We start from the raw sequence: 27006 nt of genomic DNA, 5'->3' as shown, positions 1-27006 counted from the left end.
AAATATCTCACTATTAAAAAGTTTTGATTTATAATGACTCAATCATATTTACTCTGATCAACTATTATTGCCATATTGCTCATGTCTCATAACGTGAATTTAAAGCTTAACTTTAATTTCATTGTTTGATCATATTATTGTAATAATAATAAAAAATTTATCCAATGAGATCGATTTGACCGTCAAAAAATAATCTTATAAATGTTAAATTTTATGCTCCCATTATTAGATATATAAAATACAATAAAGATAGCTTATTAGAGTGACGATGATTAAATCCTTACAAATTAGAGATTTATCACGATTTATAACGGAAATGTTTTGTTTGTCTAAAAATAATTACATACTTAAGTTAAAGTTGTCAAAGAGTGAAACTAGGGGTACTTGCCCCTAAAGGAAATGCCAATCCAAACCAAACACAGTTAATTTATCATGTGAATATGTCGTGAGAATGGTAATAAATCCCTTGGTTATGTGTGCTGCACGGAAGTATAGTAGCCATATATATATAGCTTTTCTTTTGGTTTTTGACAACGTTTACTAAGAACAAAATTTTGGTTTAAAAACTTTATGCAGAAAGACGCAATCTGAGAGAACATAATAATGCACTCAAAACACACAGGATATTATAAGATTACACCTTTGACAAATAGTTCAGTACGATTTTACCTTCTTATTAGCATTCAACTACAACAAATTATACTGTGGCGTGAACAAACATTGTTCCGGAAAGTACTAAAAACATCACTAAAAGCTGTTTCTAACTATCTTATACATGGTTTTCATAAGAAAAAAACAATCAGTGATTTCAAACCTCAGAATGAAGAAGGGGGGAGCTTTGCCTGTCGACATTTCTGGGATATTGGATTGGCATCAAAGCTGGATCATGATAAGCAGAAACTAATTTATCGTAGAACTCGGCCATACTTGGTTCATTCTCGTCTTCTTTATCTTTCGTTACTAAGCACTGCACAACACATAATATTCAAGGATCAAGAGGGCAACCACTATATCATAAAATTCACTAAGGAAATTATAACCATAAACAATGGTCAGAAAACTCAGTATATAGAGCAACTCAAATATTGCTACATCTCATCAGTAACTTCTCGATGGTATAAACTATGCATTCTCTGCATTTAGTTTCCCATTTCCCTGGTGTAGTCAGACAATAAAACCATTATTATATATAATCTAAAATCCAATAGGTCAATACTATTGCCATTTAGTTAGCTCAAAAGTAATTTGACCTAATTCCATAGAAATTAAGCAGGACGCATGAACACCTCATTAACAAAATCAGAGTACCATTCAGTCTTAGGACATAGAGAGAGTTACTGATGAGACAACATACCTCAGTAGGATAAGCTTTAAATATGGGTAGAAACCTTTTCCGGCAGTACTCGTTGAAAAGAAGTGTTAGAACTGGAAGGGGAATGGTGAGACTGGAAGCCAAAGGAAGCTTCTTAAGGCCAAATGTTCCAATTGCAATGACGTGCATCAGTATCAGGGAAAAAACCGTAGAATAGTGCACTATTGGCCAAAACTTCCCACTTGTTTCATACTTAGGTGCATATACATTCAATAGCTGAAAATAAAAAAAATAAAAAAATAAAAAAGAGGAAAAAAATTGACATTGTCAAGAATAGACAAATAAAAAATTTAATTGAAACATCAGGATGTTAAAGATTGTATGATTATTAGGTGCATCTAGAATCTTGCAGCAAATGGAGTCTTAAATTTTCTAAACCAAAGTTACTAGCATCTGATACTGAAGAGTAAATGAAATTGAAGAAAATAAAATCAGAAGAAGGCATTTCATTACTTACCTGGTTGCGGAAGATGATGTATCCCAGGCAGAAGTAAATCAGGAGAAACGGCAAAATCAATGGAGCAAGGAAAAAATATGTTATACCAAGAAGTACAAAGAAGAGAGCAGTGGGAATTTCACTGTGGTATGGAATTGATGGGACTTCAAATTTGTCACCATCCTTTCTGGCGCATAGTCTTTTTATAAAACTGCATATTAGAGGAATCAGCCGAAAGAGTTCCGATGACAGACTCGTCCATCCAGATGTCACAACATATGAAATGAAGAATGAAGCCTACACCAAAGATAAACTATTATAACTTTCGCCATAGCATCAAAAGAATTGTTCTTCTTACATGACAGAGCTAAGTATCAGTAAGTGGTTCCAACATCAAAGAATCCTTAACCATGATAATGCTTATGTTGTTCATTGGATAATCACGAAATAAATAATGTCCTGGTAGGCTTTGTACCATCTTAACCTTAAGAAAAGAGTTCTGGTTAGAATATGACCCAATTTTAGACTGAATAGCCACCTAGGGAATAACAAAATTCTCTCTTTCCTTTCCCCCTCTCCTTTTCTTCTTTCATTAGTTCTCAATTTGTATTTATTTTCCTCACCATGTTGACTTCATATGCCTAGCATTCTAAACAATGACTTTACGGGATTCATTAACTCTAGGACTTTTCTTGAAGGACCAATCCAACTTAGCAAAATTGATTTTAATTAGCTTTCCACTGCCAATGAATTCTAAGTATTCTCCATTAAAGTACATATATTATTGACTAAATTAAGGACTTTTTTATTCAAGTATGTAGACTGTTACTACCATTGCCCAGAAGGAAATAAGAAGAGGATTACGATACATACATGCATACGTTAACAACAGCATGATTAGTAGAATATTTCTGCATGATAACTCACCTGAGCTGGAACAGCTTCGGCTAGTACCTCGGGAATCTTTTTAGGCTCAAGGAAGACATTGACCATATAGAAAGCTGATCCTGAAAGTACATTTGCCAAAAAGATGTTCCATAGAGTAAAGCATAACACCTTGGTACAAGCACTTTTTTCTATTTGACTTAAGGAAATGTACCCTTGCATAGAAGAAAATAATATCATCAATGGCGGCACGAAAAATAGGAACAACTGAAGAATGAGACTAGGCAGATATCCTGTAATCAGTTGACTGACAACAGTTCTGCAATTCAAAAAAGTGCATATTAGTATGGTATCTCATGTTAGATGTAACCAGTATAAAATGATAGGATTCATTTCTTTGGGTTCATGCTCTCTAGGAACCAAAATCACAAAAATAAATCCTCTGCCACTCTTAGTTCATGGATTTTAATGTTATTCACATATAGATAAATTCATCAATTTTAGTGCTATATGTATGACGTCGTCTATTCATTGTGAAGGAAGGGGACAACATTCACGAGGTTATCAAAAGTTTCTAAACCTTAATTGCCCCCAAAGAAACCCGGCTTACTTTGACTTTGGAAGAAATCAATAAGCAATTAAAAGTTTGATCTCACTTACAGACTAAGTATGCCTTTCAAGAAAGGAAACCAGGTCTCCAACTGATATAGGTTAGCAAGACCTTGTACTAGTAAAACTGGGATAAGGAACAAAATTGTAAGAATTAGAAATGCGAAAACTGCAACCAACTTGTAGATCCATCTTCTTAGGAATGACGCAGAAAAGAAAGACCAGTGTACATCTTGAGGCTCAGGAGCTTGCTCAGTCACCCACTCTGTGGGATTGACCCCCTGTTGGATGTGTAGAGCTACTGCAGCACCAAAACGTGACTTGAATGACACAAAAGCAGCTGGGACTTTCTGAGAAATTTGAAGGCATAATGGAAAAATAAGTTTCACCTTCATCCTTTTGTTGACATAAAAGATATTTACAAGAAAATTCAACATAATCAGGTTTTGCACAAGAGCTTTTGCATACTTCTAAAGACAGCATCATAAGAGTGTAAAAGTCAACAAGAACATGCAAACACAGTGAACCAGAATTTACAAAGTTACAAGTACTCTAAAAATATGCATTTGTATATAATCTTTTGGCAATCACAAAGAGTCTTAATTTAGTCACATGGATAAGATATACATGATACATATTAGCGTTTTTTCCTCCAAAACAATCCAATGCATTAATTTAGTCACTTAACTCAGTATCTAACAAGCATCAACTCATAGAGGTCCAATGCATAAGTCCTGAGAGCAGTTACTTTATCCAAACTTCAGAATCATATGTATATAAACCTCTAAGAACCTCCTTTGGCAATAATTGCATTCGAGAATGGCCTTATTGAAGGTTATTAAGTTAAAAGCTAACTAATACCAAGACACTGAAATTCTTTCCTCTTGTATCATAATTAAGTTACTGATAAAAGGAACCGGAACAATTTTATGTATATGCCAAACAGATGTCACGTACCTCTCCTGCCAAGGAACGTTGCTTCATTCTCACATTATCTTCCAAATTTTCCAATTTCTTCTCGTAGTGGTCTACAATATTTACTTTTTTTCCAAAGAGTCCCAAAAAGCCATCACGTTTAAAATGCTGCCGCAAATGATTTTCTGTTTTAACGTGTGCAAGCCTTCTATACAGCTTCTCTGCATCATCCTGCAAGGGATAGCACAGTGGTAACCAAAGGAAGAGAGTAAAAGAGCACATAATATCGCTGATGTATAAACTAGAACTGAAAAGAATTCAAGTATACATCTATGAAAAAAAGTTCAAAGTCCATGAAGAATAGAGTGTGCCAAGCTTGCGAATTGTGGCTATTTTTTCTTCTGAAAAAATCCGTCCTTTAATTGTTTCAGGAACATAAAAAAATCTCAGCGAATAAATATGTTCAGAATATTGTAGACCATCCTAAGGGATAATTTTGTGTATAAGAGAAGAGGTAAACAACTTCAAGTATTGTCTTGATGCATCATTGTAAGCTGTCATTAACTTGGGTCAAGTTCTTAACTTTTTGTCCTATACACACTCCTTTATTGCTAATTAAAACAGACACATAATTAATAAGGTTTAGGAGATAATTACAGGCATAAAAACTAGCAACAATGTAACCCCATCAAGCATTAAAGTTAATATTTAAGATTTTGAAAGTGCATGTTCACTGTGAGCAGAATTAACAAATCAATCAGGAGCTCATTATCAATGCTTACAATGAGACCTCGAATTTTGCTTGTTTGATGAATCATTGAGTGTGAAAGATAAGTAGAAGGGTGATTCTGTGTGAAGAAGCTCTCAACAACTTCACTAAAGCTTCTAGCAGACAAGGAAGGGATGCCACGGACTAGTATGGTAAACTGATGTGGTTGAGGTTTGGATGAGTAGAAGCAAGCAATTCTTTTTGAGAAAATGTAGTTGTACTCCTGCACAGTTACATAATCAAGGAGAAGCTTTTATTTTCATGAACCAGAAGGGCCTAATTGAAGTTTTGAAAATAATTAGAATATTACTTACATAATAAAGAAGATAGCAGACAACTCCTGTAAAAACATATGCAGCAGAAAAGTGCATCCATAACCTTGAGAAAGGCCACAACTAGTAATCAGGGTTCTTTAACATACATTAGCTGAATGCTTGTTTAAATGCAATGAGGATATATATATATATATATATATAAAGGAAAACCCGGTAATGACTACAATGGCAATCATGAAAAACAGGTATCTCAAAAATGAAACAGGAGACTGAACAGCCATAGTGAAGTCAGTACAAGATAAGGGGAAAAATTAGGAGCACTGCAAAAGGATAAAAATGATAAGGAAAGTATTTTGAACTAAGGTAGAAGACGAAGATTGATATAAGTGTTATTGCAGAAGCAACACAGTGGGTCTAGAATTAGGGTCACCTGGTGCTGGGCGTTCAAAAAGAGTTTCAACTTTTAACCAACTTCAAAATTTACAGATTACTTAGGTCATATATAGTATACCTTGGAAATGAAAATGAATGTCTATCCAAATTAATTTTGAGATAACCAACTAAATTTGATGGTATTATTAGAAAATAAACATACAAGTAGCTGTTATTTCCAAAAAAAAAAAATTGGATTCTTATACCAAACAAGAAAAGAGAACCGTGTTCCAAGAACTGCATTTCTTTTTTTCTTTGTTTGAGCAACAAGAACTGCATTTAATTCCTAATTCCAATGTCTACAAATGTAACCTAAGTGAATTGTTGCTTATCCATAAAGGTGAGGCTTCTAACGACTATGAGCCACTCCTATGTTCCATCTTCAACCTAAATTTGCACACACCATCACTTTCTTACTCACAGTTGTATTATGCAAAACAAAAGCCAAAAGAAGAGGAAAGTCACTCAGTTGCCACTATATATCACCTATAACAAGTTAACACAAAACATTCCTCATTTGCGCAGTAATTCCTATGTGCTGACTTTCACCTCCCATGAATTCTAGACGACCCAAAACCATGAAAGTCAGTCTATGAAATAATCGATTAGTCTAGATATATTTTTAATTAGTAACATAATGTAGCGATTCAAAATTGAGCAAGTAACACTTACCAGTTTGAGCCATCATCAACATTGGAAATACTAAAAGAATCCAAAGACTTGTTTGGTAAATCATAAAAATTATCGCGATTAAGCTGATTCCCTAAATAATTAACTGGAAGAAGAACAAATATCCCAACAATCCCACCAAATGCAAACACCCTCAAGCTGCATTCACAAAAAAATAAAATTGTAATAATAATAATAAATTCAATAAAAAAAATACAAACAAAAATCAGACATCCATAACAAAACTAGAAATTCCAAGAACTACCCAAAATAAAAAATGCGTGCAAAAACAAGAGCATCCAATCCAGAAATCGAAATGAGGTGATCATCAGTGAGCTGCCAAGCTCTTGTCACCCAACCAGCAGAAGGTAACAGTCTTTCTAAGTCGAATTCATTTCCCTGTAACTGTTGATTAGATTTCTGACTACGAACTAAACGAGGAGCGTAAACGTAACGATTTGAAGGTTGTTTTTTAAGTATAGAGTAGAGAGTAAAGAACAAGAAACAGAGTCCAAGATTGATTCCTACGGATGTTAACAGTGCTGAAAGTATCATTTTTTTTCTTTTTCGTTACAAAAGAAAGTACAGAACATAAGGGGAGCGATTGAATTAAAGAGAAAGAGGAACGTGTGGATTTTGTGCGCCAGAAACGGAGGAGGAAAGGGAGGTCGGTTTGCTTGTACTGTTAGAGCTTGCAGTAGTAAAGAGAAAGAAAGCAAGTACTTTTTGTTTGTTGGTTTTTATTTTATTTTATTATTAACAGAATTATTTACTGAATTTACAATATTTGCCCTCATAGTTATCTCACTTAATATTAAAAATAGGCGTTATCATATTTAATTGCAAAAACAAAAAATAAAAGAAAATACAACCATTTAGCATTTCTCAATTTAATTCCGTCCTTTAAGTTAAAAGTAATGTCATAGAAGGAGTTTAATGGACTGATTTTGTTAAAAAGAAATGCCTTCTGGAAATACTTTTTAAAAAATAGGGGCTTATAGTTATAAGCATAGCCCTTTTCTCAAAAGGTAAATGGTATTTTTCAGAAATATCATAAAAAAAATTCTTTAAAAATATAATAAGTTGAAATTTTACAAAAATACAATAAATTGAAATTAGGTATTCTATTTTAATCAAAATTTAAATTTATTTAAAATCTAGTTTAATTTTAAATTTTTTAATAGCAATAGATATAATATCAGTATTTATTTAATATTGTGGACATTCTACTTATTTTAATATATATTTCTTATATATAATATATTTAGACATTTATATCTTTAAAAACACAAGTAAAAAATTACTATAAATGGCATAAAATTTATAGATTGGTATATATATCATATATTTTAGTATATGATTTATTTCACATATATATCAATTCTATTTTAAACATATTTTAAAAAAATTATATAATAAAAAGTATATATTAAATATATAAGTATAAATATATAGTATATCTAAGTATTTTGATATATAATTAATATATATTTTAGAATCTAGTTAGTATATATTTAGCATATTTATAGTGTCTAGTTGTTATATTTTTAGTATATTTATTTGTATGTTATTCTATTTTATAAATTTAATTTATTGAATTTGTTTTATATTATTTTGATGTTTATTTTAATATAATTTAATTAATAAACGTTACTAGATTTTATTTTAGGAAATAAATACAATTATATTTTTAACTAGTATTTAAGATTTTTAATGTTTTCTAGTTCTTTAATTTAAATATGTGGTTGTCGTTATTTGCATAATGTTTTTAACATAAGGGTTTTATAGTTTTTATATCTTTAAATTACACCAACAAATTTATTTATTTGGAAAATATAAAATATATAATAAAAATCTCTAAATGAAAAATATAAATATTGTTAAAAATTAATTAAGAATATGTTCACAATTTAAGAATTACAATAAAACATTTTACAGTTGAAGAATTAGAATCATTCTTACATATAAAGTAGCAATTGTCTTGAAAACTTTTAGAATAAAAATAAAAATAGATAATAAGAATTAGATAGCACTGAAGTAGTTGTATGAAAATCTAAATAGTATATGTATGTTGTAAGTCTTTGGTGGGTGTGATTAGGAGAGAAGAGTGGCATCATCATTGCCCTCAAACCTATTATTCTCACAAAATTATGGACACTCACACTGCCACCTCATCATCACCACCATTTCCATATTCCTTTTTTTTTTTTTTTGTCCCTTTATTTGCATTTTAGCTAACACTTAGATATCATTCATCCATAATGCAAATCCAAAAATTACAAATTTTAACCAAATCAATTCCAACACAAAAACATTACAAACTTCAAACCATAAAGTATAAGATGCTTTTGTCTAACATAATTACATAACCATAACATAAAATAGGAACAAACAAACAAGACCATCGTTCTCAAATTATTAGAAGAAATATTGATTTCATTCCCCAATAATTTCTTTTTGAAATTCACTATCCATTTATGAAAATATAGATAATCATAATTAACCAAAAACTATTAACTAAATCTAGTAAGATATAATACAAATTTGAAAAGAAATAGAAATAGATAAAAGAATGATGAAAATGAAATTAAGATATAATACAAATTTGAAAAAAATATATATAAATATATAATAAGATTAGGATCCAGCTCTAGCAATGTGTAACTGAGCTAAGCTATAGTATTTGAGTTTATAATCTTGTGCGAAAAGGAGAGGACAGAGAAAATAACAAAGAACGTTTCGTTTTAAACGAGCCAAAAGAAAAAGAAAAAGAAAAAAAAAACGGCTCAAGCCCAAACTCAAAGAAGCAGAGATCTGTCTCTTGCTGTGAAGTTGAACGATTTCTCAAAATCCATTTGAAATGACATCACAGAACTTTAAAATTATATGTATGATTTCTTTTCTTTACTAATGTCCTCTGTTGCATCACCTGTCACTACACTCTCCGAATCTAACATTAAAACCCATTAAAAGAAAAAGACCAATCTCGAGGATCAACTTTGTTCTTTTATTTTAAGGTACACTCTCTTTTCTCTTTTGATCTATTGTTTCAATTGACAATTCTTCATTTTATGCTGTTTGGGAAAGAATCTTATGTTTATTAGTCGTGGTTTCCAGCTTTAGTTCATGCTTGTCTCTGTTTCCGTTTGCATTTTATTGGTTCTTGGGTTGGATTGGATCTTGTTCCCCTTTCTTTTTGAATTTTCTTTTTCTGGGTATTGGTTTGTGCATTTATTGCTCAATTGGGATCTTGTTTCTTTTATTGTTTTTGTGTGCTAAAGGAAGATAATCAGTGAAAACAATTTAGTTTCTGGGTCTTGAGGATAGATACTTATTGAATTGTGGATTATTGGTCTTAGGGCTAATTGCGTACTAAAATCAAATTGTCTGCTTACAGTTGAATTTGGTTGTGTTTTCTTGTGGATTGGCTAAGATTTTCTTTCTTTCTTTTTGTTTCATGACTCAATTTCAAAATTGATTAAAGCCAAGGGCTTGTATAGTTGTTACACATTCAAGCAATGGCTATATCAGTGAAATGTGTACTTCCTCTAGCCACCTGAGAAGTCATGACAGTCAAATGTTTAAGTGAGAGGATAATATGGGGTTTTAAGATTATTTACTGATGCTTATCATTGAAACTTTAGAATTCATGTCGATATTTTTGTGATATTGGATATTCTCATGAAGTATTGCTTGGATTGCATTTGTAGAACTGCTATTCTTCAGGCTTCACCTAATGGGATAAGAATGTGCTGATGATCTTAACCTTTTTCCTGAAAGAATATTAAAGGTTGCAACGTGTAAACTTTAAATCCATATCATATCACTTCTGAGTTTTTAGATGGTGTTGCTGACAAGATTATTTTTATTAAGAAATGTTTCTTGATTCCTTTTTGGTGAGTATAAACTGTTACAATTTGATTAAATCTTTTTTCACAGTAAACTGGAAAATTTCTCCAGGTTTTGGCGCCTTCTTTTGTAGTTCTGGCTGCATGTTTTAGTGGAAATATAAAGACACTGGAAAAAGTATGGGGCATCTGAATCTGCAGTCAGAAATAAATTCATTTCAGAGAGAATTCTGTGACTGTCCTGTAATATCTACTAAAGGTGCCGTAGCATGCATGGTTAACTCTGAAATAGGAGCCGTTCTGGCTGTGATGAGGAGAAATGTAAGGTGGGGAGTTCGCTATGTCACGGATGATGATCAACTGGAGCACACTCTCATTCACTCCTTGAAAGAATTACGGAAACAGATCTTTTCATGGCAGCATAAGTGGCACAGTATCAACCCAGCCATCTATCTCCAGCCATTTCTGGATGTAATTTGTTCTGATGAAACTGGTGCACCAATCACAGGAGTTGCTTTGTCTTCCGTGTACAAAATATTAACTCTTGATTTGCTTGATGTTAATACAGTCAATGTGGCAGAGGCTATGCATCTGATTGTTGATGCTGTGACAACCTGTCGCTTTGAGGTGACTGATCCAGCCTCTGAAGAAGTGGTGCTGATGAAAATTCTTCAGGTTCTCTTGGCATGCATGAAAAGTAAAGCATCAGTCAAGTTGAGTAATCAACATGTATGCAATATAGTTAATACATGTTTTCGGGTTGTTCATCAAGCAAGCTCCAAAGGAGAATTATTGCAGAGGATTGCTCGCCATACAATGCATGAATTAGTTAGATGTATTTTTTCTCACCTACATGATATAGAGAACAATGAAGACAAATTGACTAGTGGAAGCTCATCTATTGACAGAGAGGTAAGGATTCAGGGAACACTTTTACTCTTTGATATCAATCTGGAGTACATGAAAATTTCGGCAAAAACATTTCCTTCTCAATTCTGGGAGACGACAAACACAAACAAGATGGACATATGTTGTGTATGAATCATTTATTTAATCAAAACCGGACTGTTTATTGGGTTTATGCCAGTTGATCCAAGGCCACTGAGAGAGAATTTTACCAACAAGAAAACTATTCTATGTGTGTTTCAGAGGCTTTAGATTGGCCTTTGAGTTAAGCTTTCTGGAGTTCAGCCTTCAGACCAGGCAGGCAGGCAGGCTGTAATAGGAGTTTTCTTTTTATCACTGCCGTAGTTTCTTTAACTTCAGCATGTCTACCAAAAGAGAAACTATTTGGTTTAGAGATCTAAATATATTTTAATCAGTCGCTAGTTGCAACAAGTAGTTCAGGCATGAAACCTTGTATGAACGTTATGATTATATAAGTTCCAAGTTGAGCAGCCTCAGTAAGCCTATTGGCTGCTGAGATTGGCATATCTTCCTTGTTGGTTTATGAAGTTCATCTTTTTATGCAGGTTGATACACTGGTCAAGGACAAAACTTCTGGAAGTAAACAGCCAGAGAATGGAGAAATCGGGGTTGAAGGTGATGGTCAACTATCAATTGGGGATGCTCCAGGTGTTCGCATGGGTAAGAGAGAGAGTGGGAAGGATGAAAACAAGATAGAGGTTAGTAATGGGATGGAGTCTGCTGAAAATGGTGAGAAACTTATGATGGAGCCTTTTGGAGTCCCTTGCATGGTAGAGATTTTTCATTTTCTGTGTTCTCTTCTGAATGTCGTTGAGCATATTGAAGTTGGTCCTAGATCAAATCCTATTGCATATGATGAAGATGTTCCTCTATTTGCTTTGGGTTTAATTAATTCAGCCATTGAATTGGGTGGTCCCTCATTCAGCAAACACCCAGCATTGCTATGTTTAATTCAAGACGAATTGTTTCGTAATCTAATGCAGTTTGGTCTGTCAATGAGTCCACTAATTCTTTCAACAGTATGCAGCATAGTTCTCAATCTGTACCATCATTTGCGTATTGAACTGAAAGTACAGTTTGAATCTTTCTTCTCTTGTGTGCTTTTGAGGATAGCACAAAGCAAACATGGTTCTTCATATCAACTGCAGGAGGTTGCCATGGAGGCTCTAGTTGACCTCTGCAGGCAGCAGGCTTTCATGGCTGAAATGTATGCTAATTTTGATTGTGACATAACCTGCAGTAATCTGTTTGAAGACCTGGCTAACCTGCTATCAAAGAGTGCATTTCCAGTAAATGGACCTTTGTCAGCAATGCATGTTGTTGCACTAGATGGTCTGATATCCATGATTAAGTGTATGGCTGATCGGATGGGCAATGAGTTGTCACTTTCGGAAGAGACGTCAGTAGATCTTGAGGGACATAATTCATTCTGGACAATGAAAAGTGAAAGCAATACAGACCCTAATTATTGGATTCCACATGTCCGTAAGATGAGAAGCATTAAGAGAACATTGATGATTGGTGTAGATCACTTTAACCGGGATCCTAAGAAGGGTCTAGAGTTTCTCCAGGGAATGCATCTGTTGCCTGAGAAGCTTCAGCCTCAGAGTGTAGCATCCTTTTTCCGGTACACAGCTGGGTTAGATAAGAGTCTCATTGGAGATTATCTAGGAAATCATGATGACTTCTGTATTCAGGTGCTTCAGGAATTTGCTGGAACTTTTGATTTTCGAGGAATGAGTTTGGATACTGCATTGCGTCTTTTCTTAGGAACTTTCAGATTGCCTGGAGAGTCACAGAAAATACAGAGGGTACTTGAAGCATTTGCTGAGAGATATTATGAGCAGTCCCCTCAGGTATTGGCAGACAAGGATGCTGCTCTTGTCTTGTCTTATTCACTTATACTGCTTAATACAGACCAACACAATGTACAAGTTAAGAAAAAGATGACTGAAGAAGATTTTATCCGCAACAATCGACGCACTAATGGAGGGAAAGATTTTCCTCGAGAATACCTTTCAGATCTGTATCGTTCAATCTGTGAAAATGAAATCCAGATGATTCCTGAACAAGGTGCTGGTCTTCCGTTGATGACATCAGGTCGCTGGATTAATGTACTGCACAAATCCAAAATTACAAGTCCTTTCATTGTTTGTGGTTCTAGAGCCCTCCTCGACTATGACATGTTTATTATCCTGTCAGGTCCCACAATTGCTGCTATGTCAGTGGTTTTTGATCAGACAGAGCATGAAGAGGTTTTAAATTCATGTGTCGATGGATTCTTGGCAATTGCCAAATTTTCTGCATCCTATCATTTGGATGAGGTATTGGATGATTTGGTTGTTTCTCTCTGCAAATTCACTACCCACATGACTTCGTTGTCTGTTGATGATGCTATTTTGACATTTGGAGATGACACTAAAGCAAGGATGGCAACTACAACAGTTTTCACTATTGCAAACCGATACGGTGATTACATCCGCTCTAGCTGGAAAAACATATTGGATTGTGTCTTGAGCTTTCACAGGCTTGGCCTTCTACCTGCTCAGCTTGCTAGTGATGCAGCTGATGATATCGAGCTCTCATCTGACCTGGAGAGGGTAAAGCCTTCCCCAGTTTCTTCCTTATCCCACACACCATCTGGGACAACTCCTCGGAAATCATCTGGCGGTTTGATGGGCCGGTTCAGCCAGCTCTTATCTTTTGATATGGAGGAGCCAAGGTCACTGCCAACAGAGGAACAGATTGCTGCTCATCAGTTAACTCGTGAAACCATACATAGTTGCCACATTGATAGTATATTCACAGAGAGTAAATTCCTCCAAGCTGAGTCTTTGTTGCAGCTTGTGAGGTCACTTATCCTGGCTGCTAGCCGTCTAGGTAAGGGAACTAGTCCTATGGAAGATGAAGGTGCTGCAGCGTTCTGCTTGGAGTTGATGATTGCAATTACACTCAATAATAGGGATAGGATCATGCTTATTTGGCAAGACGTTTATGAGCATATATCCAATGTTGTTCAATCAACCATAATGCCATGCACTCTGGTGGAAAGGGCCGTGTTTGGGCTCCTTAAGATATGCCAGCGGTTACTTCCCTATAAGGAAAACCTATCAGATGAACTCCTCAAGTCATTGCAGCTAATATTGAAACTTGATGCGCGTGTTGCTGATGCTTATTGTGAACAAATCACACAAGAAGTTATGCGTCTGGTAAAAGCAAATGCCAGTCATATCAGATCTCATGTTGGTTGGCGTACAATCACCTCCCTCCTGTCCATCACAGCTCGACATCCAGAAGCGTCAGAAACTGGATTTGAGACGCTAACATTTATCATGTCTAATGGGGCATACCTTTTGCCATCCAACTATATCCTTTGTGTTGATGCTGCAAGACAGTTTGCTGAATCTCGATTGGGGGATGTTGACCGGTCTGTTTCTGCCCTAAATATGATGGCAGGTTCTGTTGTTTGTCTGACAAGATGGTCTTCTGAGGCTAAGATTGCAGTGGGGCAGGAGGCTGCTATGAAAGTGAGTCAAGATATTGGAGAAATGTGGCTGAGGCTGGTGCAAGGGATGAGGAAAGTGTGTCTGGATCATAGAGAAGAGGTGAGGAACCATGCTATTCTAATGTTGCAGAGGTCTATGGCAGGAGTGGATGGGATTCACCTTCCAAACGCTCTGTGGTTTCAGTGTTTTGATCTTGTGATCTTCACATTGCTTGATGACTTGTTGGACATTTCACTGGAGAGCTCTCCAAAGAATTATCGGAAAATGGAGGAAACACTTGTATTGGCCATGAAACTAATGACAAAAGCATACTTACAGCAATTGCATGATCTGTCACAGCAACCGTCCTTCTGTAGACTATGGTTAGGAGTCCTTAATCGTATGGAGAGATACATGAAGGTGAAATTCCGAGGAAAACATAGTGAGAAGATATATGAATTAGTCCCTGAGCTTCTCAAGAACATCCTGTTTGTGATGAAGACAACAGGAGTTCTCTTGCCAAGCGATGATATTGGTGGGGACAGTTTTTGGCAGTTGACGTGGTTGCATGTGAAGAATATATGCCCATCTTTGCAATCAGAAGTGTTTCCAGATCATGAATTAGAGCAAATTCATCCGGAGCAGAATGTACCTGCTCAATCTAGCGAGTCGACAGTGTGAGACTAATTTTAGGGTAGAGAGTTGCAGATTATACTCTGATTTTATTTTGGAATTGTAGCACCTCAATAATGGTCCTGCTTCGAATCAGCTGCACCAGTTGTTTGAACGAAAGGCAGGAAGCAGCCTTCTAGAGCTGGCCATCCCATATTAACAGTTGAGAAGCTTCAGAATTTCACAAGACCAGATACGAGGTTAAGCACACATGAGAGCTTTTTATTCAACAATTTTTGCTTGGGCATCTTATTCTTTTAGAGGAATTGATACTTTTTTGTTTTGCACTCTATGAAGTCACAAGGAGTGGTTAGTGTTTGAGAGTGCATTGAAGTCCCCTTTTGCTTCTACCAGAGGGACTGAATAGATAGAATATCTCTGCATAAATTTTTTTTCTACTTCTGTTACCTGCTTATTAAATCACTGTACCAAAAAGCAACGTTTTGCACCATTATGTTTTGTATACTTGGTGTCACATAATTTGCTATCAGAATACACAGTTTCTCTTGGGATTTTGGAAATTTCATGCATATAGTTTGTATAGAATTTTGAGTTCTGTTTAAACATATTCTGTCTTTTCGAGTTTCGTAGATTTGTCTGTCATGACCACGAGGATTTAAATTCTTAAATTTCTTTTTCTTTTATGTACATCGTGCATTTAGTTATGTGTGTGAGCTTGCCATTGAGTTCTAATTCTAACATAGAAGTTGTTTTCTTTCTTCAGTTGTTTCTGTAATTGTACATATATACTAGTTTTTATTTTCTCGCATTTCTTCAGTTGTTTCTGTAATTGTACATATATACTAGTTTTTATTTTCTCGCATGTAGGGCACATAAATATTAATTATTTGATTCGTTATAATTTAAAAAATAAAATAATAAATATTATAATTTTATATTATAAATATTTTTAATGTTAAAATAATAATTTTTTTTCTATAAATTCATCTTTTATAACTTATAAAATCTATACTTGTATTATGACATTTATACTTGTTATTTGTATAGTTATAAATAATTAAATGTAATATATTTATTTAAAAAATTAAGATTCATGTTGTGAAAGCATATTAATATAATTAATAATTATACAATATATAATAATATAACAAACACATTATATTATTAACTATTCCTTTTTATTTTATTGTAAAAAATTATAAAATTAAATTTCTTGATTCTAATATTATATTTAGATTAAAATATCTAAAATATATTTAAACTACTGTTTAGAACAATTAAATGAAAGCTTGATAATTTATCTTTCAGAATTTCTAAAATGTAAAAAAAAAATCTAAATTATTAGAAATTTTTTACAAAGTTTCCATATCAATGTTAATTACTTTGAAATTATTGTTAAAATATAATAATGAGTTAATAGTTTATTATTTTTAGATAATATGCATTGCTCAAAGCACTGTTGAATAAAAGCAAAATGATCCCAGATACTTGATCTTTTATCATTTTTGCGAATCTATCATCACTTTTAAAATTATCAATTTGGTCCACCATCTTTGCATATTATATAATATCTATCCACAATTATTTTGGCGTGTGCCACTGATGACATGACATACACACGTGGCTTATTTGTTTGACTACATGGCTTACAACTTATAAAAAATTCAAAACTCACCTTTTTATGTATAAATAAAAGGAAGGAAAACCATCTGAACTACCAAGACCTTTCATTATTTTTTTAAATATATCATCACCTTATAATTTTATCTTTTTGGTCCATTATCTTTGCATTTTATATCAAATCTATCTAAGTTGTTTCAGGCACGTGCCTATGATGACTGACATGCAAATGTGTCTTTTTCTTGCCAATATAGGACGTACCATCATTAACTCCAAAACTCATTGTCTCAATAAGTGTTATATTTTAGAGATTATCTCAGACAAATGCAGCAAGTCATACATTAGTTTATTTAAAATGACAAGAGAAGGTGGTCGGATCCTCTAGGACAACAATACCAAAGAATAGTAAGAATGCAACTTTGGTGATTCAAGATTGGCAGCATGTTCTGCCAAAGCTTTTCCAGAAGTTTAAGAAATTGCTCTAATATTGCATGGTGCATATGTGTACTACAAACAACATTGAAAATATTTATTTTTATTTAGGTCCATTAGGCAGACAAAATAATTATTAGTAGATATGATACAATACATAAAAATGGTAGACCAAATTGATAAATTTTAAAGGTGAGGGTAGATTCATGAAAATGATCAAAAGTCAAGGTATCTGGGATCGTTTTGCCTTAAATAGATAAATTTTAATTGTGGTTTTTCTGTTTTTCAAATATTTTATTTTATTATTTATTGTTACAAAATTAAAAATAAATAAACAATTGTACACGCACATGCGATGCACATAAATATCAATAATTGAACATGTTAATGTACTTTTCTATTAGCCTAATCCTATTAACTTTAACAAATACATTCCAAATACCGAACCACGACCATCTTTATCGGCTATCTCTTTAAAGCTTAATTACAAATAAAATTTTGAACTTTACAGTTTTTAACAATTTTATCTAATTATTTCAAAATTTTAAAATAAATATCTATTATTTTAATGTGTTTTTAAAAATACTTTTCAATGATAATTTCTAAAATTTTAAGATGAAAAAGATAATGTGGAAAGTCGATTATCCTTACTAAAATAATGACAATTATGAATAAATAAAAATAGTTTATTCTAAACTTAATAATATGACCATTAAAAATCTCATATATTTACATCTAAAATGTAAAAAAGAAAATTATTATCTCACTATTTTTTTTATATTAGTAAACATAATGGATTTGCCACGTCATTTTTTTCACTATAAAATCTCAAAAACTATTATCGAAAAAGATTTAAAAAAATAAAAATAAAAATAATTATTTAAAAAGTTTAAGATAATTAAATAAAATAATTAAAAAATATAAAATTCGTAATTTAATTAGTAATTGGAGCCTTTCAAAAAGAAATCATTTAAAAAAGTTGTCTCAGCTTAAGCCTCTTATGTCGAAATTTATCCATTGCTTATAGGGGCCATCCATAATAAAAATTATACTATTAATTATCGTTATTATTAAAGATATGGATGATTATTAAATAATAACAGTAGTAATATTCCTCTAAAGTAATAATATATTTTTAAAATTATTTATTTATATTAAAATCTATTAATATTTAAAATCATTTTTGTAGTGTCTATATATATAACCAATTAAAAATTGCTAAAAATCAACTTTTTATAATATTTTTTTAAAATTTATTTATACCAATATTAACTACTACTATTATTAAACTATTTGACTAAAAAAAAAATAGTGCAATTGATATACCATCTCGCAGAAGAAGATGTATTTGACCTATAAATAGTAAGTTATGTGCTAAACTGATCCGAAAAAGGTCTGCATTTGATCTTTTGCGATAAGTCTACCAGTAAATTGAATGTTGTTTCTTAAATACATTCGTCAGGTTATGTAATTATTATCGCAGACAAGGTCATCCAGGGGATGTAGCTCAAATGGTAGAGCGCTCGCTTTGCATGCGAGAGGCACGGGGTTCGATCCCCCGCATCTCCAATTCTTTCACAATTTTGTTGACTGGTCTACAATACAACAGCATTATCAAGCCTTGAATTTGATATTTTTTATCGATAAAAAATTGAATAAAGACTGAAATTATTAACGCTGTTGAGATATATATATATATATATATTTTAAATTAAACTAAATATAAAATTACTTATTTAGATAAATTAAAGAGTCATATAAAAAAAATTACAAATACTCTATACGTAAATAGTTGGCAATTAACAACTTTGTATCATATGATATAAATATTATTTAACTTTTCAATGCTTTTCTCTGATAGGTAATTTCATGGTATACAGTTCTTTTAAAAGTTGTTATTTTTATGACTTTTTTCAAATAAATGTGGTTTTTATTTTTTATTTATATTTTTTTACTTTTTAAAACTTTATCAAAAAATTATAATAAAAATATATATAAAAGATATTAAAAAATATCATTTAACTTTTATAAGAATGCATCATTATCAAACCAATCAAGTTAGATAGATAATATTATTTTTATTTTATATCTTTTATAATTATATTTATGATTCTGTATATTTCCCATATAAGTTAATGTGTTTTGATGATAATTAAAAAATATATTTCAAAAAAATATAATATAATAAAAATATATATCAAAATATATAAAAATAAAATAAAATAAAATAAAATAAAAAATTATTCAAAGAATGTCAAAAAATAATAATTATATATTTATAACATATATTTATATTTTTATAATACAATTTAAAGATAACCATATAGATAAAGAATTTTTAAATTTCAAACTGTAAAAGTAAAAATAAAAATTTTAATCATAAGAATATATTATAGCCCAACATATATATGTGTGTTTGAAAACCAATTTTATTATATGTGATTTGTGGCTAATACTATTTCTTTTATTTATTTATTTTATTTTTTTAGAAAAGTTCCGGTATTCTTAAACTATGGTTCAAACTCTTGATGGTTATTGATATGCTATTTACTAGTCTACTAGTATTGCACGATTATTATAATTATTTTAATTATATATAATAATATAAATTTAATTTATAAATAAAATTAATAATTTTTTAATATTTTTAATTAATTATAATATATAAAATAAAAAATTATTTAAATATTTTTAGATGTTGTTCTCAAATTTTTGGTACTTTAAAATTTTATTTGTTTCAAAAAGGTTTTATTTGCATAGTGATATAAAATCTATCAAAAATATTCATTAATTGAATTTTAGTAATATATAAGTTAATACTATGAATATAATTAATACTAATATTCTTAGAATTAAAAACATTATATAATTAGAAAATTAGTTAATAACTATAATAGAAATATTATTTAAAATATTATTTTTATAATTAAAATTATTATTTTATTATAATATTAATTTATTAATTAATATAATATTAAAATATAATTAAAAAGCTATTTTAGGATTAGAGCTACTATTTAATTAGAAACATAATTTATTAATTAATATATTAATAAAAATAATAAAATTAAATATAAATTTAAATTTATATGTTAAAAATAAATATATGTGTTAAAATATAATAATATATATAAAAAGAATTTATATTTTAAAATTTAATATATATTGATTCTATGTCTTTTCTTTTTTATTTGTCTTTAAATACAGCTTTTTCTTTTAGTTTTTGATTTAGTAAATAATTATTACATATAATTTTTATTAATTAATATAGATATCATCACATACAATTATATTTTAGTTTTTAGTAATTTAGAATTATATTTATTATAAAAATTCATTAAGAATATTTTAAAATGAGAATATAATAATAATATTAACTAAAAAAAGTTTTGAATTTTTAATCCATCCATAGACTAAAATTGGCTATCAGATTGACATCCAAATAGTAGAGAGATTATGATTAAAGAAATCCTTGAGTAGTTCTACTATAAATGCTAACTTCAACATTTAAATTTTATCTAATTACTAATTAAAGATTGAAATTTAAAATTATTAATAATTTTATCTAATTATTTTAAAATTTTAAAATAAATATTTATACTTTTAATTTATTTATAAAAATATTTTTTAATAATAATTATCAAAATCTTACAATAAAAAAATATTGTAAGTCAATTCTGCTTATTAACATGAAAATTAGTAAACCAACAAATAATTTATTATATTTAAATATAATATAATGATAAAACATATATATATAAGATTTTTAATATTTACTTTATTAAATTTAAAAAAACTATTATTGTTGATTCCCAATTATCATTCTTTTAATAAGCATAATCAATTTTTTCTATCATATTTTTATTTTAAATTTTAAATATTATCGTTAGAAAATATTTTTAAAAATAAATTAAAAAATAAATATTTATTTTTAAATTTTAAAATAATTAAATAAAATTAAAATTCATCCAACTTAATTTATAATTAGCCCTTTAAATTTTTTGTGGCCTCTTCTACGGTCCTAAGAATTGATTCTGACTCAGCAAAACGTGTCACATTTCCTCCCGCAAAGCCAAAGTTCAAATCTCATGTTTCACACCCTTAGCTTAAATGGGAAGTGGTATTGCCTTCAAAATTCTAAATGAAAATATTTTTTTATTTTTATTAATTTTTAATAAAATAAAAATTAGAAAATAGCAAGAAATTATAGTACTCCATTTAAAAATTTAATATCTCCAACACTAATAATTATTATATTATTAGAAATTAAAAGAATAACTGATCGTATTTCTAGTTGACAATTATATATTCAATTTTGCATAATAAAATACAAAAGAAAATAATAATATAGAGGAGAGGAAAAAAAGAACTTTAAATCAAACATTGAGAAAAAAAAAAAAAACCGAAGCCAGAGGGGTAAAATAATAACTTTAAATCAAACCCAAGAAGTCAACAGCAACCGAACCAGCAGACAGGCGTTTTACAGTTTGTAGCAAGTAGCAGCAACGCTCTCCGTTGATCGCTGCTTCCAAATACAATTTCAAAAATATTCATATTCTTCTCCTTCACGTTTTAGATTTCACAATCTTGGTTTATACTCAAGAATCGCAGTTTTCTTAATAACTCATGATTATGTTAACACGATTAATCGCTCACTCGCTATGGCTCTCCCTCTCGGCAAGTTGACCGTCCTCGTCGGTGCAGGTCCCTACAATTTGTTCTCTATTTCAGTTTCATTGTTTATTTATTATGACCTTTATGTATATCGATTTTTTTAATTATATTTGTATCAAGAGTAAAATATTATTTAAGGGTTTTTGATAAACCATATGCTTTAATTTCATTTATTGTATGCCTGATCAGATTAATTAACTTCTTTTATTTGATTTAGCAATGTCTTTAAATTCAATATTGTGTCAAGGGGAAATTAACTGAACTTTTTTTTTTTTTAAATTTTCTTTCATTGTCTGTTTTTAGGTATACTTGGCTCTGTTCTTGCAAAGGAAGGACGCTTGCCAAGTGTTTCTGACTTTGTTTCAGGTGCATTCAAGGTACTTACTTGAACTTTTGAAGATCATGAACTCTAATTAATATTTCTTTTCTTGCTTTTATCGGTCTTTCATAGATTGATAAGAGTGAAAATAAAATAGTACTTTTTTCAGGTGTCTTTATATTCTTATATTATTGGAGGTCCATTCCTTCAGGTGGGCAGACTGATAGATAGTCTTCTAATATATGAAAAACCTTTTAATTTAGTTGTGTATCGTAGTCAATATTCTTTTCTTTTGCAAGGGTTTGCATTCAAAGTGCTCTGTACTGATTCTGATATCGATTTGAAATTTGAAACCACTATAATTCTGATGCCTTGGAATAAATTGCTGTTGTTCTCCCCTTTGGTGTGCATGTGTTACAACTCACAACCAAGCAAAACACACACACACATACGTATAAATATATTAAAAATATGTATTCCAGGGTGGTTGTACTCTGCATAAGAAGAGAGCATTAGTCTGTTACTGCTAATCGCTAATGATTTCTGTTCTATTGCAGATTGCTTTTAAGCAAATCAAGCCACAGGATTCTAATTCATCATCAAAAAGCAAACCAATTGATGCATCTTTGATAGCTCAGGTTTGATTATCAACCTCTTCTTATTTTATATTTTCATATTTAATCCAATTTCAGATAAAACATGGTAGATTGGGTGGTAAATGATAATTGACTGTTGTTTGAGGGTGCACTTCCTCGAAGATGAACTGTTAGCATCTGCTTTCAGGTTCACTATGATTGTGTTTTTTGGATAGTATTTTCATTAGCTTAAAAGTTATTTCTAGTTCAGAAACGGGGTTGACAATCAGACTTAATGTACTCAATGATGGATTGTACTTTAACTTTTTCCCCCTTATGTTACAGAGGGATATAGAAGAGAGAGAAACAAAGAAATAAAACTTAAGCTTTTGTTAAGCCTTGCTCATCTGACCATGGTGTTTCCAGCAGTCATTCCTCAGTCAGAAAGAACATTAGGGACACGGGAAGAAACAATTATTTTGCTACAATCTAAAACCACCATAATGAGAAAAATTCCAGTTCTTGTTATGTGTATAATACCACTAAATACTCTTAGATTCCTTTTGTGATTTAAATTAAGAACTGTATATTAGGTGGATGATAGTTTGAATGTTAAAGGGAAAATTTGCTTCAGATTTATTTTGTTTCTCAATGTTGGAAGATTTTGCTAGAATTTTAATTTAGAATTGTTTTTTCACTTATACAGGTTAACAGTCTTCAGCAGGAGCTGCAATTGTTAGCATCAAACAGACCAATAACAATTGTAACTGCAAGTGGGACAGGTTGGGTGTCACCTCTTCTCTTATGTATGATGGGAGTGAGCACGTTAATGCTTTCAAAGGGACAAAAAAAAAATGCATGAATTGTAATAGTGCATTATTGAAAATTCTTAGATGATGTCTTTCTTATTAGTTATTACTGTTGCTGCATACATTATTTAACAACAGCAATGATTTTGTGCTCATCTCTACTAATGTTCTATTAGACTTACTTTGCACTTTTCTGGGATCTACTTAGACATGTCTGTAAAATGTGCAGGTGCAGGAAAATATGGCACAATTGTTCTAATCGTTGTAGTTGGATATGGCTATGTCTGGTGGAAGGTAATGCTATTGCTCTTGTTCGTGGAATAATTGACAAGATAATGCTTACATGTTGATTGGCCACTTGATTTTCCTTACATTCTGGTCTATTTAGGACATCTCGTTTATATCAATGTTTTTTACTTGTTTCATGTTGCATTGCCTTATAATTTTAGTAGTTAGTGCTGACGCATACATCAATGAATAAATTCACAACAGCCAGTTGCTTTTTGTTTGATCTCTTTGTTGGTGCTAATGGCAAAGTGGCTTTTAGTTTGGTTGACTTTTTTTTGTTCGTTTGGAAAATGATAGAGATTGAAATTATGCTACCATGAAGATTTCAGAGTTTCTTTGCTCATTACCATTAAATAGGATCACGGAAAATCTAGTGAAATTAATTCAACCATTATCAAGCTTTGTTTAAATATCAGACTAGCCCATTTTCCAAAATTTTAGATTTATCGCTAATAATGAAAACCCATGTCTAAATATCTTTATGACATATTGTAGGGATAAATCAACAGGCAAAGAGTAACTAGTTCCAGTTTCATTAAAATTTTCGTTGGATGTCTGAAGTGCTTTATAAGAAAATTCAGCAAATGAATGCGATGCTTATTAAATTGCATCCTTTTTTAAATGTTTGTTGGTTGGGGAAAGAATAGATGATTTCTTATCAGATGCATAAGATTCTCTGATGTTGTGAATCATTCTGTATTTTTAGGGCTGGAAACTCCCTGACATGATGTTTGCTACAAGACGTAGTTTATCTGATGCTTGCACTTCCATAGCCCAACAGCTTGAGAATGTTTATGGATCGATCAGGGTAAGGGTTTCTACATCCTTCTTTATATTGGAGGAAGAGCTTAGACTTGAATGACATGCCTTGTAGCGGAGAAAGCTGCACCCTGCATTACTGCTCTCTCTTTTTTGACTTCTCTACATCCATTGGCTTGTGTTTGATTATTCTCTCCCTTGCCCTTTTGCTGTGTGTTCTTTTCAACATCTGTACTATTTTGCTTGCAGTCCTATTTTTCATATCATTAATATGCAGATATCAGTGAAGGAAATATTTGATTGGTTGAGCTTTCTCATCTTTGTTCTTTGATTTCTTTATAGAGTACTAGGAGGGAATTGTCTTCAAATATTGAACACATGGATGCTACTTTGGATCAGGTTGCTGCTCTCACTGCTAATACACGAGAAAAGGTAGGTCTTCTCCAAATTTTATATACTAAATTGGTTTGTTTGGTCATTGAACTTGAGCAAAGTTTTCCATTTAGGTTGCTGAACTTTTAGAAGATTCAGCGAGGTATGATAATGATGTTCGAAATGTCCATCAAACTGTTCAGATGCTGGTAAACAATCTCTAAGATTAGTCTTCCATTATCTAATTTCATTAATTTTTTTTTGGATGTGAGTGTAGAATATACTTGAATTTATTTCTTTTCCTGATGCTGTAGGGACAAAAAATCAGTAGGATAGAAGAGAAGCAGGTAATACTTATTGTCAAAAATATCACATGCAGTCCTGTCATGAATAAGTAGCTTATCTTATAGATAAGTGTTATTGACTTGGATGATCTGTTTAGAGTTTCACAATGCATGGAGTGAAGAAGCTGGTTGACTTTACCTACAATTTGGAAAATAACTTGCTTCAAGAGAATACTCAGGCAAGTGCTAAACTTTGTGTTTTTGGATGATTCTATTGTCTGCATATACACTGAAACTTGATGTGGGGGTCAGATTAACTTTATTGAGGTTTTTGATCAATCACTTGTATTGCTTTGTATGGTATCAAGTCATCCTAGAAACTTCACATGCATATCCATCTTTTTGCTAAGACTTTGTTACATCTTTATATGTATAGTTTTTCTTTTTTGCTTCAACTCCATGACTTCCTTCGATTAATTATCTTTTTCACATTCTGTAGGCTGCATCATCCAGTTCGCGAATTACATTCCCCTTAAAGGTAGTAATTTTTCTGCCAATTATGATTTGTTACATTGTTCTCCATATGTAGTAGCAGTATTTTTTCAGTTGAAGATGTGGGATTGGTTGGAAGATCTGTTTTGAACTGGTAATTTGTAATATGAAACTGAATGCACCACCACTTACCATGCTCAGCCCAATTGAAGTATTATGTTCTGCTAATAAAAGCTTAAAATGTCATGACTGGAAGTGCTTTGCTATGTTCCTAGTATAGTATTATGTTCTCACCAGTGTGTGTTTGCTCTCTCTCAGAATGCCATACATCCTCCATCAAGTGAACCAATTTCTCCTTCGGCTTCCAGTGGATCTGTTGAGGTTTGTTGACTTTTGAACAATTTACTATAGTGGATTTGAACAATTTAATGTTTTAACTTTTAGTTGATGCCAAGGGTACTTTCGTTTAGGAATGTTTGGGTAAAGGGGACTGGAGGATACCTCCTTTATCTGAATTCTGGCTTACAGTTTTAAAATTATTGTGAAATCTTATTTCCTTCCTGGATTTGATGTTTCCTTTAGGTTCAATTGCCCCTCCACAATGCTCCCTCAGCCATAACCCATCAGGTTGAACTTGAATTTCATTTTGCATTATATTCTTGTTTAAGGCGTATGCTTTCAAGATATCTAAGTGGCTTAATATCTGTTTGCAGAGGAGTAATGTGATTTCAGGACCAGTTGAAGTTTCAAACATTTGTGGGATTTCTACCGGTATCCTTACTCCAGAAGAAACAAACAGTAGCTCTTCAAGTTGGTTCAGACCAACATTTCTTACGAGAACTCGCAGTGCAACAAATGCTGTTCTACATCGGACAACTTCCAGCAGACTACAATCTTGATGAGAAATTTTTTTTTTTTTGAACATTTAAAACTTTATGCAGTAATTAGTAGTTATTTTGGCAGATCTTTCAAGGCATGTTACTGGTCTTTGTCTCTTTTAGGATCCTTTTGGATCGAGATTAGAAGGAATTGGGTTAACAGTTATAAGAGTAAAAGCAAAGGGTAAATCATGTCTGATATACATTATGCGATTTTAGAGTAATGAAATATCCTACTGTTACTAACAT

At 31.4% G+C, this 27006-nt stretch overlaps 3 protein-coding genes and 1 non-coding gene across 7 annotated transcripts; 3 read left to right on the top strand and 1 right to left on the bottom strand.

Moving 5' to 3' along the window:
• Positions 1 to 604: 604 nt before the first annotated feature.
• On the bottom strand, positions 605 to 7092 carry LOC8283434 (CSC1-like protein HYP1). Of its 2 annotated transcripts, none has more exons than XM_002529970.3 (10): positions 6628 to 7092; positions 6366 to 6521; positions 5301 to 5364; positions 5000 to 5209; positions 4260 to 4448; positions 3354 to 3652; positions 2736 to 3012; positions 1830 to 2105; positions 1355 to 1588; positions 605 to 967 (listed from the first exon to the last, which is right to left on the bottom strand). In XM_002529970.3, exons 1-10 carry the CDS (start codon positions 6915 to 6917, stop codon positions 809 to 811), a joined length of 2154 nt encoding a protein of 717 aa, XP_002530016.2. In that variant the 5' UTR covers positions 6918 to 7092; the 3' UTR covers positions 605 to 808. The 2 variants fall into 2 exon arrangements, with proteins under 2 accessions (XP_002530016.2, XP_048230554.1); XM_048374597.1 differs by having other exon boundaries at positions 3483 to 3652.
• A 1824-nt stretch (positions 7093 to 8916) lies between these two features.
• LOC8283443 (ARF guanine-nucleotide exchange factor GNOM) lies at positions 8917 to 15815 on the top strand. Of its 3 annotated transcripts, none has more exons than XM_002529969.4 (3): positions 8917 to 9379; positions 10323 to 11122; positions 11683 to 15815. In XM_002529969.4, exons 2-3 carry the CDS (start codon positions 10391 to 10393, stop codon positions 15301 to 15303), a joined length of 4353 nt encoding a protein of 1450 aa, XP_002530015.2. In that variant the 5' UTR covers positions 8917 to 9379; positions 10323 to 10390; the 3' UTR covers positions 15304 to 15815. The 3 variants fall into 3 exon arrangements, with proteins under 3 accessions (XP_002530015.2, XP_015581385.2, XP_048230172.1); XM_015725899.3 differs by having other exon boundaries at positions 10302 to 11122; XM_048374215.1 differs by lacking the exon at positions 8917 to 9379 and having other exon boundaries at positions 10542 to 10681; positions 10779 to 11122.
• Positions 15816 to 18803: 2988 nt separating this feature from the next.
• Positions 18804 to 18876, top strand: TRNAA-UGC. Its single transcript has one exon. It is a non-coding gene; the product is annotated as a tRNA-Ala (tRNA).
• A 2811-nt stretch (positions 18877 to 21687) lies between these two features.
• On the top strand, positions 21688 to 27003 carry LOC8283432. Its single transcript, XM_015725895.3, has 14 exons — positions 21688 to 22011; positions 22285 to 22358; positions 22858 to 22938; positions 23582 to 23657; positions 23914 to 23978; positions 24679 to 24780; positions 25074 to 25163; positions 25238 to 25312; positions 25418 to 25450; positions 25546 to 25626; positions 25887 to 25925; positions 26198 to 26260; positions 26462 to 26506; positions 26593 to 27003. The coding sequence occupies exons 1-14, from the start codon at positions 21969 to 21971 to the stop codon at positions 26776 to 26778; spliced, it is 1053 nt and encodes a 350-aa protein (XP_015581381.2). The 5' UTR covers positions 21688 to 21968; the 3' UTR covers positions 26779 to 27003.
• The last annotated feature ends 3 nt before the right edge of the window (positions 27004 to 27006 follow it).

The sequence above is a fragment of the Ricinus communis genome, chromosome 5 (assembly GCF_019578655.1).
Source record: "Ricinus communis isolate WT05 ecotype wild-type chromosome 5, ASM1957865v1, whole genome shotgun sequence".
In the NCBI taxonomy this organism is placed as follows: Eukaryota; Viridiplantae; Streptophyta; class Magnoliopsida; order Malpighiales; family Euphorbiaceae; genus Ricinus; species Ricinus communis.
The sequence above is the reverse complement of the archived record's forward strand: the minus strand, read 5'-3'. Positions and strand labels throughout refer to the sequence as shown.